Below are 13,758 nucleotides of genomic sequence, written 5' to 3'. Positions count from 1 at the left end.
TGCACTCCCCCTCATTGCAGCCATTGCTACTTTCCAGAATATCATCCATATTTAATTTGATAAAAAAAACTTCGTTTCTATTTATTTTTGTCATAATGCTGCTTGTAATTATGATCCCTTTCACTTGTAACTGGCATTGGAGCAGTAGTGAAATGGTTTGACTTGTCCTCTCATCTGTTCTTTTATTTTTCAATTCCAGAACAAAGTACTGTATGTATTAATTATTACTTCATTAATATCATGGTAAATGATGAGAGGATAAGATTAACTTTTGGCATTCTTACCCCCCACTGCCTCCGTTAACGCTATTGTTTCTCTAGCTTGCTTTATAGACTTGCTGCACAATTTCACTGTATTGATGACTGGTGTGTGTGTACAGACTCATTAACCAAAGGAGGTGAAGGAGGAGCGAGCATGACATTCTCGTGAGTGGGTGACGTACATGATGATGCACTTCAAATACTTTTGCATGTCTTCCTTGCACTATGATGACCTATTGTGTCATATTTAGCCTTTGTTTAACATTCTGGCACCTGCATATTCACCCTCCCCTCAAAATTCACCATTTAGGGTACATAGCACCATGCCTACGTAATTCAGTGTGGAGCACAGAGAGAAAACCCAGCATGTGTCACTCTATCTGACATCACTTTGTTGTGTTGCTCTTGCAAACAGTGTGGATGGTTTAGGTAGAAACCAGGCTTTAGATTGGGGTTACAGCAGTCTGGCGCACTACAAGTAGCTGTCTTTAAAAGTAACACCAAAGTTAATATCGTAGAAGAAGACTTGTGACTTTTTTTTCCAGATTGCTTTGGATTAGGAATATATTGCTCGGACCAAATATTCAAAACATCTGGCGGTTTGCTGGGCTTTGTGTGTCTGTACTTTGATTGTCCAGAATTAAAAAGTGGCAGTCCAGGGCATCTGGACTACTGATTTGTCCACCCCTACTGATTTTATCTGACTTTATCTTTGCCTTTCTCTGTTATAATTGACTGTGGACTCTCCAAAGGTAACCTGCCAACTGGAGTTTTTGCTTTTCTCTCCTCCATTGCCGTCTACCCATAGTTCAACAATTAATTAATGGACAGATATTACTGGGCTCCATTTAAGTTAAATAACTTTATAAAAATGTGTTTCCTATCTGTTTATTTTAACAAAACTGTGTCTTTATGTAATTGGTGATTTGTAAAGTTTGTATTTGTATCTAACTTGTGAACAGCACTATACAAAAATTAACTATACTGAATTGAATTAGGCAATTATGCCTTCTAGATGCCAGTTTGTTCTTGGCACTCTCAATACAAATCATCAGCTATGTTAACCAGACTTTTACCTTGCATTATTTAATATTTTACTTTTATTACAAGAAAGCCTAGTTAAATGTTTTGCTTAAATGATTTTGTGAGCTGCAGAGTGACGCAGCTGGCACCATTGCTACACAGCAGCTGAAGAGTCTTGAGTGAAATTTTTAATTGGTAGAGTTCACATCCCAGGCACTTTCTGGAGAGTCGCCTGTCCTCCACAAGACATGAATGTTAGTTTGACTGACCACTGTACGTGTGTGGGTGTGCCCATTAAAGGGCTGGCATCAGATAAATCCTGACTCGGCATGGTGATGTATTTCAAAAGAAATGAATAAAATAATGACATTCACTTAAAAATAGTTTCCAGCTTTGGTACAACTTTAGACGATATAATTAATTAACATAAAATAGCCTACAGTGTATTTGGAGGTTTATCTTTCAGTTTAGAAACATTTCAATTTAATATCTAAAGATGATAACAGCCAATTAAATCTAAACACATACTGTCTATTTACTCTGGACCTTTTAATTATTAAGTACAATTGTCTACAGTAAAAGTGTGGAAGATGAGAAGAATCCTGATGGGGTGCCTCTTCTAAAGCTGTATTATTCTGCTTTTGTACTTTAAAAAGTGTCATCTTAAATCAGCACGCTGTGCCTGCTCCTGCAGCTTCAGGGTGTCCTGCTGCACCAATGTCAGTACCATTGACATTTCAGTGGTGTTATTTTTTATGTATTAAAGGAACAACTTTCTTTAATATTAAGATGGAAATTCAATGGATTTTGCCATAATCAAACACATAAATATGTCAGTTTTTGCGACCATGCTACAATGTCTTGTGCCTGAGGTTCTTCTGGGGAAACAGTTTAAAAACTTTTACACCTACAATACAGTCCAGGCTATGGTCCCTATTTCCCGGGCTTAGCCAAGCAGGTAAGGTGTTTTACACTTAACAAGAACACTCACTGATTGTTGCCATTGCATTTTCACTCACTATAATGCACTTTGTGCACTTCTAGTAATTGCTTCTGCATAAGTTAAATCTTACATTTATACAACTTGACGTATCATGTGGTTTCATGTGGGCATCCTCAGATTATTTTTTTCTTCTTTCCACATCTATTCATGTTACAATGTTAATGGACTTCAGTGTGGGTTAACTGTCATACAATCCAGTTGCGAGATTTCACATTGCGTAGTGTTACAACCCACTGTTAAAAATTCAATTGCAATACATGTGAGAGGTTAAGTGTGAAAGGAACTATAGATGACATTTAGAGGACTTTGTAACTAGAGCACTTATTACTCTGACCAACACAGTCACATGGGAGTATATGATGTTTGCTTATTGCTAGTATAAGTTTGGAGGATGTGTTTGTTATTTAGTTTTCATTAAAAACTATCAAATTAATCTCTGATGTAAGAAATAGGTACAGTATATTATGAATAATTATATTAAACACCATATGTGTGAAAAGTGCCACCGTAGTACTGGAAAGGGTACTTAACAAGATGGCCACTGATTAAACAGTATATATGTACTGCTCAAAAAAATTAAAGGAGCACTTTTTAATCAGAGTATAGCATCAAGTCATTGAAACTTCTGGGATATTGAGCTGGTCAGTTAAGTAGCAGGGGGAATTGTTAATCAGTTTCAGCTGCTTTGGTGTTAATGAAATTAACAACAGGTGCACTAAAGGGGCAACAATGAGATGACCCCCAAAACAGGAATGGTTTAACAGGTGGAGCTCACCTGACATTTTTCCCTCCTCATCTTTTCTGACTGTTTTTTTCACTAGTTTTGCATTTGGCTACGGTCAGTGTCACTACTGGTAGCATGAGGCGATACCTGAACCCTACAGAGGTTGCACAGGTAGTCCAACTTCTCCAGGATGGCACATCAATATATGCTATTGCCAGAAGGTTTGCTGTGTCTCCCTACACAGTCTCAGGGGCATGGAGGAGATTCCAGGAGACAGGCAGTTACTCTAGGAAAGATGGACAGGGTTGTAGAAGGTCCGTAACCTGACAGCAGAGACTGGTATCTGTTCCTTTTGGCAAGGAGGAACAGGATGAGCACTGCCAGAGCCCTACAGAATGACCTTCAGCAGTCCACTGGTGAGAATGCCTCTGATCAAATCAGAAACAGAATTAATTTGTTTGTATGAAAATGTGCTATATAAATAAATGTTGTTGTTGTTGTTGTTGAGGGTGGCCTGAGGGCCCGATGTCCTCTAGTGGGCCCTGTGCTCACTGCCCGGCACTGTGGAATTTGATTGGCATTTGCCATAAAATACCAGAATTGGCAGGTCCACCCCTGTTGCCCTGTGCTTTTTACAGATGAATGCAGGTTCACCATGAGCACATGTGATAGACATGAAAGGGTCTGGAGAAGCTGTGAAGAATGTTACGCTGCCTGTAACATCGTTTAGCATGACCGATTTGGTGGTCATGTGATGGTCTGGGGAGGCATATCCATGGAGGGACACACTGACCTCTACAGGCTAGAAAACGGTACCTTGACTGCCATTAGGTATCAGGATGAAACCTTTGGACCCATTCTCAGACCCTATGCTGGTGCAGTGGGTCTTGGGTTCCTCCTGGTGCATTTTCTGCGATGATGTAGGCAGTATGTAGGCAGTTTCTGCGATGATGATGAAGGAATTGATACCACTAACTGGCCCCCATGCTCACCTGACCTAAATCCAATAGAACACCTCTTTATGACATTATGTTTTGGTCCATCCAATGTCATCAGGTTGCACCTCAGATTGTCCAGGAGATCAGTGATGCCCTGGTCCAAATCTGGAAGGAGATCCCCAGGACACCATCCGTCGTCTCATTAGGAGCATGTCCCAATGTTGTCAGGCATCATACAAGCACGTGGGGGCCATATGAACTATTGAGTACAATTTTGAGTTGCTGAAATTCCGGGAAAATGGACTAGCCTGCCGCATCATTTTTTCACTTTGATTTTCAAGATGTGTTTGAATTCAACCCTCTGTAGGTTGATAGTTTTCATTTCCAATCAAACGATGTTGCATCCTTTCATTCCTATCACATTACATGGTCCATATCAGCATAGATATCCAGCAGGATTATTTTCCCTTTGAGATCTGATGTGTTTTCATAGTTCTCCTTTAATTTTTTTTGAGCAGTTATACATATCATTCATGTTTCGTTTTTCTGTTTGTGTTCATTTTTTGGTGCTGGTATGTCCACTGTAGCCTCATTTTCTTGTTCCTAACAGTCACAGAATAAGGTGTGGTCTTCTAATAATGTACCTCTTTTGCTTCAAGGTGGCATTGTGCATTCACAGATGCCCTTGTGCACACCACTGCTGTAAAGACCTGTCATCAGAGTTTCAATAGCTTTTCTGTAAGCTTAAATGAGTCTGGCACCATTCTCTTCCGACTTCATTCATTTACAAGGTGTTTTCTCCCACAGGTCTGTCAATTGCCGGATGTATTTTGTTTATTGAATCATTCATTATAAACTCTCAGGACTGCAGTGAATGGAAATCCCAGAAGGGAAGCTGATTCCCATATCTGGCAGCAACATTCACAAACCTACTTAGATGATGTGTCTTGTCCATTCTAATATTTGATTAAACAACAGCTAAAACCTCTCAGCCATTTGTCTATGCTCTCTCTCAATGTATATTAATTCAGCTACTTTCATGTTTCATATTTAACTTAAATAGGGATGAGTATTGTTTCTGCCAAGGCTAATGAGGCAGCTATCATTATGGATAATTAATATTACTGAACAACATCAATGTTAACATATTTCCAGTGAAGAGCTTGGATTCAAATGTCCTTAAGTATGATAATATAGTTATATTATACATGACCTTTAGAGTTTGTACTGCACAAAATCAGAATTTTTCATTTCAAAGGATTATTACCTTATGTTTCTTATAAAGATGGGGTTCTACTTTATGGAAGATTCTGGGTACTTCTTCTCCTGTCTCATTGTCTGTCACATGAAGAATGCAGGCTGGTATATCGCAACTAATATATGACATTAATTCTGTGTCTTCTGGAAAATAAAACACTTCCCTTTAAAGTGATTGAAAAGGGAAAAAAGAAAACCAAATAGGTTAAACTTTTCTGCAAATGATTTTAAAATACAATTATAAAAAGCCTCTTCTGAAGTTGGGGAATATGGGGAATGTGATTGGCATAGGTCTAAACATGTTTCTAGGTCTTGGCATGATTTTTGTCCACTTATTTTCACATATTTGATTCCAAGTTGCTAAAATGTAATATTTTGATATTTTAATGTACTTCCCTAATTTTGCATAAACAAATAATTATGCTGTTAATTTAGATTCATAATGGACAAAACTAGAAACAAAGCATTTTGAATTCTTGCACAATTTGAAAAAAAAAACAAATGTCTGAGTACTTCTGCAGGACACTACACATAATGATGGTAAATTATATGAGTTTGTACCTGTAAGCCAGAATAATAATGACTAAAATATATCCCAATACATGACAAAGAGAAAACTGCAGATAAAATTTTAAAACATTACTTAATTTTAGTTACATTTATTTAATAACATTAATTGCCAAGTATGGTGGTACAGTGATTAGTTCTGCTTCTAAACAAATCCACAATGTGGTTGTTATCCAGTGTCTACAATGGATTTCCACCCATGTCCTTGCATGCTGGCCTTCAAACTGGTCCTGTATGAGTTTAGGAGTGAGTGTGTGAATAGGCCCCATGATGGACTGGCAGCCCAGTTCTGGTAGGCGCCAAGTGCAGCAATGCTTGGATAGGTTCTCAGCCGCCATAACCCTGGACTGGGTCAATCAAGTTAGAATAATTTATGCAATACTGGTAAAATAACATCAAGAAATGATAACCAAAATAGAATTAAAAGGTAAATTTATTTTTTTTATTATTCTGAGTAACGTTATTAACTGTTCTGGACCTCACAACATTTTTGTCTAGGTGTGGTGGTCAGATCTGTCCCTTTGTGCTAATGATATGGACATGCAGGTTTAGTGATGTCTGCCTCCCATGCAAGCCACCTTGGCCAAGCAGCTAGCTGTTCCCATGTTGCAGTCACTTCTTTTTGTGTTTGACTGGTACACTGTGACTGGTGAAGCATAATCATTTTGAGCATTTTTAAAATGATGCCTGTTATACTATTACATTTATTCTTCTTGGCTGGTGTTAAGCTTAGCTCTATTTATTTGATCCTAATTATCATGTACAAGCAGGTTTTCCTTTGATGCCAATGTTAAGTCTGAAGCTTTCTTGATTTAACCTCTAAGAAAAATTGTTTAATTTTTTACCACCTGAAATATGGACAATGCACAGATGTAACCACACAGATATAACAAAACAAATTATGTACAACTTCAGTTAAGGCTTCCATTACAAGCACCTATTAAGAGTGTATATAATAAAATATACAAAAAGCCTTTTTTATATAATATAAAACAATTAAAAATGACAGCAACATAAGTGTCCTATTATTATTAATTACATTTTTTGTTATTAATATAGTTAAAATACTTATATACTGTTAGTAGCTGGTTTATAATGGATACCTAAATGTGTGGTCACACAATATTTACAGTATATTGCTTTTGTAAAATTTCTTCAGACACAATATTTGTGTTTTTATTCTCATTCTTTATTTGCTGTCCAAGCTTTCCTTGCACCAATGGTGTTAACCCCTCATACTAATAGCAGTATGGTCTACAGGCAATGACAATGCTTTCACAGCTCAGGGAGACCAAGAGATGAAACCATTTCATCTTATTCAAAACTTAACATTTCAGCAGAATAGCCCAAGCCATCTCATCAAAAGATTTACTGCTTGTACCTGTAATATTATTTATTCAAATTTCTGTTGTTGTTCAATCAAAGATGGCTGACTATCCTTGATTTAGCATACATTACCACGCCTTATTACAAACCGATAAAACCCTTTCAGCTCCTTCTTTTGACGCCAGTTATGATAGAGAGGCGATGCATAAATTCCATGGGCAGCTTCTTTCAATCCATATCATAATGTTTCAAGTGACACAATTTTGCCTGAAGACAATGTTAATGTTTCTTTATCACTCTTTGCTATGTAGTCATACAACAACCACTGATCGGCTTTGAGTGTAAGTATACTGGCCTCTCGTCAGAGCCAGCCTTCTAGACATCCATGGTGCTGGCCTCTCATGAATACTAGCAGTACATTTGATGCCCTCTGATTGCTTTGTGGGAATGTAACAGATAAAAAGAACATAGAATGAGATTGGATCCTCGTACCTGAATACAACAAACCATGTGTTCATCGGTTGTTCAAGATATGTTACTGAATACTCAGCAAAGCACATTGTGGTCCACTCATCTTGGTAACATGGGTAAAGCTGAACAGACTTTATGTTGCTATTGAAAATATGCCTAAAAAAAATGATGTTAATGATTATTGAACATTTTTCATACTTATTTCAGGTAAATAAGAAAAGAATGTGTAATTATTCAAAGAATTTATATTTATATTTTTAGACAAGGACAAGAAGGGTCTCGAGTTATGCTGGGTTACAGAAATTCTGCAAATATGAAACAGCACATGAAATCCTCAAAAGTATTTCTTTCAGCTGAATTTCAATTAATTTTCATCTAGCAACATTTGATATTCATAGATGAATACTTAGCATTCATCACTAGAGGCGAGGAATACTACTGCACACTACAGACTGCCACCCTTTTCAATCATTTAGTGATTTGATATGTGTGTGTCGCCCAATGTAACCGGCAGACATGCAGTAAGTTTAGTGACATGTAAGCAGTCCGATTGGCAGCTGGCTGCTTAAATAAGTGGCAAAAACCACAACTTTGGTTCAGCACATCTCTGCTGAGGAATCAGTTATCAGTTGGCAGTGGCTATTCATGCCATCATAAAATGCCTTTTCTAACTCTATGAACTCCATTGTCAAAAAGTGTAGAATGTTTAAGTATAAGGTCAACATATTGTTCAATTGATTTGTTGATTCATTTTAGTTATTTTTGTTTAAAGTACATTAATATTGTCTCACTGTCATTTTATTTGCATGCAAAATATGAACGTCAGTAGGAGGACAACTCCTTCTTAACTCAAGGGCTGCTTGTATTTTGTTGAGATATTGACAGAAACTATCCTTTAGCTAACAAAACATGCTTTATAGACTAAATGGTTTCCCCTTTTTCACACTTATATTCCTAAAAAATTTATGGTAAAACAATAACTATGGTTGACAAGTTTCCATTGGAGATTTAAATTATTTCATTTTAAAGATACAGATCCATATAAAATTAGGTAAATGTCAGAAATTTAATGAAATGTTAATAATGATCAAAATTGGATAAACAATTATTAGGTAAAATTAAATATACATATATTGAACAACAAAAATCAAAACAGAATTAAATAGAATTTGACTTTATATGGTAATTCAATGTTATCATTTTATAAGCATTGTGCATAATTTAGAAAAGGTGAGTTAGTCCATTGGATATCTAGGACAGTACTCTGCTAGCAATGATATCTATATTTGTTTTTTGTTTTAATATTTGAAATTGTGTTTTAATAATCCGAGTGGAATTTCCCAATGTATACTAAAAATATGAGGGGACAAAAGGTAGGGAACAATCTTAAACAATAAGAAACTACATGAAAGAGCTGCTGAAGTCTAAGCATCAATGTCAATGTGGTGGTATGGTCTGCTGCAGATTGAGGTTGAGGGCATAGACAAAGGCACCAATGAACAAAGTTAACCCCAGGTCAACATCCAGCCAGGTGCTCAGCAAGTGTGGAGGCACAGCTGGCAGTGAAACCTCATTGTTTGCTAGTGGCAAATGCAGACAAGGGGGGTGTTTGTTGTCTCCATCAAAAAACCTCACAAACTCCCCCGTGTTTTAATAACATCGATGCCAACTGGTTACGTAATGCCATCAGAGTTTGTGATGGATGTAAAAGAAATACATTGTACATTTAAACAATAATTTTTATCTAAAGTTAAAAAAGAACAGTAAACCGTTGATTTTCAATAAAACCTGTTGAATACAGATTACCATATGTACTCGCGTTTAAGTTGTCCCGCGGATAAGTTGGGGCTTGATTTTACAGTATAATTTCCTGTATTTTATAATGTCGGTCGTATAAGTCAAATACTGAAAACTCACTCTATTGATTCAAGAGATTATGATATGTTAACGCCCACCTGAGAGAGTAGCCACGGAGCACACTGCCTTTTTTTCCTATGTATTGTGCCTACCATACCACATGGTAACACCCGAACTGTTCTGAAGCAACATTTGCACTGTTTTGTGTTTTTTGTATGTCACACCCTCATACACCTTTATTGTAACAGCATACCTTATCTACGATAGAGCTTTCGATCAGAAGAAAATGTGAAGCTCGTTTTAAATGAAAACTTGTTGAAGGGGCGAAAGAAATTGGTAAATTCACTGCTGCAATAAAATTCAATGTGTCTGAGAAACTGGTACGAAATTGGAGGAAGCGAGAAGATGTAAGAAAAAATTTTGAATGGGCATACAAGTAGGGGTAAAATTTTGTGATTGATTTTTTGGGTCTTAGGCGAGTATATACAGTAAGTACTATTTTCAGATAAATACACTAGACCAATGGTTCTCAGACTCAATCCTGGTGACCCCACCAAAATTCTGTTTTTTTACTGGACACCTGGCCTAATTAAGCAAATGATAAACATTTTTATTTATTTCAAACACTATTGCAAAAAAATGATCCCCCATCATATGGGGAAAACTTCTTAATATTTCTTTTCCTTTTTTATTATTTTGAGAATCAAAGAGAATCATTGTGAACTTTATAGCTGGTATCACAAAATGTGGTGTCTTATTTGGTTCAGCACTCCTCACTGGTCACTTTAAACTACAATCAGTACAAACAGCAGCCACTTGCCCCGCTTGACTAATGAATACGGTTACATACTGAGGTAAGTTCCTGATCCAGAAACCTAAAAGTGATTGGCTGACGTAATGGAAACGATCAGCAGATGGACTACATTTCTACTATTGTTTTTAAAGTTTACTGTGTTCTGAGCTTAGTGTGAAGATCCAAAAGGAGCTCAGAATATGTAAACGTATGAAAGTCAAATTTTAGACATAACGACTGGAAAAAAGTCATTGACTTTTGTGAAAATTGTCAGTATGCAGTTTGTGAGGAATACAGGAAGAGTCATGGCATTTCTGAAGCACAAAACATCAGACATATTGAATATACTGTGCAAATAAAATCTATTAAGGGTTAGAAAATTAGTGCCCAGAAGTATGACTGCACATTAGGCTCTTTGGAGATTTTGAGAATCAAGCTGTAACATAATGAATACACCGTACAAATGGGATCCATTAATTGTGAAGCAGAAGCAGCTTTAACATGTATTCTATGTTAGCTGCAATTTAAAATGAAAAAGCACAATGTTCTGTACAATGCATATTGTGTCTTGGTTCCCTACATTTGGCGTGAACTGGAGAGTCTGGTAGAATGTATAAATCAGAACGTGTGCCTTTGAGACATGGTCAATAGTAATTGATTTCGGCAAAAGCTTAAAGGATGGACAATTACTGAACCTTACTGAGACTGACAAAATGTTTTAAGAGTAAACAGCTGTATTGTGCTCTTTATTTAACAAAAGAACAGCCACAACTCAATTTCTTTTCACAGTAGAAAGGTATATGATTTTAGTCCAACAGGTTATCTTTCAGCAGGCAGTAATGTGTAATGCCAAATGCACTTGCCAGTAATTTCCAAGGGTGTCAACTCAATTACACACTCTGACATACTGTGTATCATTTAATCTGATACATAAAATGTATGTAAAACCATATCACTCTGAATTGGATTGAGCAGGTTTGAGAATTTTACATTACATTATGTAGGTTAGCTTTGCTTTTGAATATGACCTGGAATATCAATGCATTGTTTGTCAAAAGTTCATACTGAGACCATATAATGCTTGTAACTGACTCAGGCTATATGGCCATCATAGAGTAACACATGAGAAATATAGTTTTATTCAATAATAGAGACAAATATTTTAAAGAGTACATACTTATATGTATGTGTATATTCAGTATGTATGTGTATACAGTTAAGGTTTGCCTCAACCTTCCTCAGATGAATTCTGAAAAGGCAGTCTAGATGCTTTAGAGAATCTTTTCAACCCTTTGTCATAAGACAACCCTAGGGGAATCCTGTAGGTGTCTACGTCACTTAGTGCGGTCCTCTTGAAGACAAGGGAATACTTCTTGTCACGTGATGTTATGGTAGTATAAGACTGAAAGTAAGAACCAACAAACAAGTTCACTTCTGACTTTGATTAAAGAAGGAAGTTGGCCTTGGAGATCGATCCAGGCATCAACTTGTGAACAAAGAAAAACTTTCCCTGATAAGTAGGGATAGCCTGTTAAATGTCCCATGTTCATAGTGAAAAAGAATTTTGAAAATAAAACATGAAAGAATGAACCTATGGTAAGAAGGAAAAGCCTAGGTATTATTAGCCTGGCTATAAATGAAGTGTTATATTCAGGACTGTCATGTTTAAGATGGCACAAGTGTTTGTGCTATAACAAATACTGTACACATACAATTACAGAACAAAAGAAATTTGAAAAACTAGAGGAAACCATTCAGTCCATCAAGCTTGTTTGTTTAGCTAATAGCTAAGCTGATCCAATATTTCATCCAAACATCTCATATGTGTATTTGCATATCTGTATGTATTTTAGTCCATACTCATAATCGTATTTCCTTATTTACAAAACAATATCTATATCTTTCAAACTGTTACAATAATGTATTTCTTTTATTCATTACCTTAATAATGTCACTGCATGCTGCTCTATATTTGGCTCCATTACTGACCATATTCTTTGTAGGACTGTTGTGACAATTTCATTATCCTTTGTTCCTAAATGAAAATAAAAAAAAAATATATTCTATCTCAAAAATAATGACTAACAATAAGAAAACAAAAATATAATTCATATTGTCAAAGTTTTTCCCTAAAATATATTTACAATAAAATGTTATGTATCACAACAGTTCATTAATTAGCATGTTGTTTTCTACGGACTATTCAGTCCATGTTGGTATTAACAGATTTGCTTTCATACATGACTACTAATCTTGAAGATTAGCAGAAACCAAAGCCTGTTGCACAGAAATAGACTCAAGGTGGAACAACAAAATGGCACATCATCACAAGACACTCAACTTTCTCTCACAACAAAGTGTTTACAGAATCTAACATAACATCAGAACATTAAAATACTTGTGCTGACAAAAGGCCATTAAGCCTCACAAGATTAACAGTCTTAGTTACCTAAACTGATTAAAATAACATTAAGTCGATATCTGAAGGACCCTCAAGTCCTGCACTTGACTGCACTACTTGGTAATTTATTCCATGAGTCTATGGCTCTTCACGTGAAAAGAAACATTCTAACATTTGAGCAAGAGATAACCTTACAAGTTTACAACCGTCCCCCAGTGTTCTTGTTGAAGAATTTATTTTAAAATAACACCTGGGATTCACTGCGCCAGTTCCCTTCAGAACATTTCCTTCATGTCACCCCTTAATCTTCTTTTGCTTGAACTAAAAATATTTTACTTGTTAAATATTTTCTCATTGCTCATACCTCTTAGTCCTGAAATCAGCCTAGTTGCTCTCACATATCCTTTCTCTAGCACTGCTATATCTTTTTTTGTAATATGGAGATCAAAACTTCACATAGTAGTCGAGATGAGGTCCAACCAGTTTGTTATAAGGCTTAAGCATAACCTCCCCTGACTTGTACTTCATGCACTCTGTCTTGATGTAGATAGCGAGGACTCTACTATAGTTCCTAGAACATTATAATATGTGCTTTCAAGTTTCAGATCTCCCATTGTGTATTCAAATCTAATATTTCTACTTTCTACATGTAATACCTGACATTTACTTACATTAAATTTCATGGGCCACAAATCTGCCCAAGCCTGTATGGCGTCTGTAACAATTTAGTCAATTCTACATTATCTACTCTTAACTCACTTTTACCATCACTTAATTCTCACAAAGTTTCTCTCACCGTAACCCATTACTGACACTGTTGACCCAAGTTTGTTCCCACCCACATACCGTACCCTAAACTCCTACTTCTTTTTGTTTGATTAATAAATCCAATCATCCTTTTTTTTTTTTTTTACAATGGCATAAGTAGGAATTCTCCAGTACACAGTGATTTTCAAAAAACAGACATGAAGGGTTTACATTTGTGTCCCTCATCTGCCTTAAGCACTGAAGGATAAATGTTATCTGGTCCTGGTGATTTGTTAAATTTCATCCTTTTTAATGTAAGCAGTACTCCTCCTCTGCAATTTCCAAGTTACTAAGTACCTCTTTAGTAGTTATTGTTACTTTCAGGAGGTTA

At 36.1% G+C, this 13,758-nt stretch overlaps 1 protein-coding gene across 3 annotated transcripts in view; it reads right to left on the bottom strand.

Moving 5' to 3' along the window:
• The window catches only part of adgb (androglobin), a 204,956-nt gene that overhangs the window by 64,895 nt on the left and 126,303 nt on the right, over nucleotides 1-13,758 (bottom strand). For all 3 annotated transcript variants that reach the window (XM_039747534.1, XM_039747535.1, XM_039747536.1), the window contains 3 exons: nucleotides 12,161-12,254; nucleotides 7,591-7,725; nucleotides 5,216-5,369 (listed from right to left, as the gene is read on the bottom strand). In XM_039747534.1, coding sequence (XP_039603468.1) covers nucleotides 5,216-5,369; nucleotides 7,591-7,725; nucleotides 12,161-12,254 — 383 coding nt within the window. The remainder of the gene's footprint in view (nucleotides 1-5,215; nucleotides 5,370-7,590; nucleotides 7,726-12,160; nucleotides 12,255-13,758) is intronic.

This window comes from Polypterus senegalus, chromosome 3, assembly GCF_016835505.1.
Source record: "Polypterus senegalus isolate Bchr_013 chromosome 3, ASM1683550v1, whole genome shotgun sequence".
In the NCBI taxonomy this organism is placed as follows: Eukaryota; Metazoa; Chordata; class Cladistia; order Polypteriformes; family Polypteridae; genus Polypterus; species Polypterus senegalus.
Note: the sequence above shows the minus strand (reverse complement) of the source record. Positions and strands in the feature narration are given on the sequence as shown.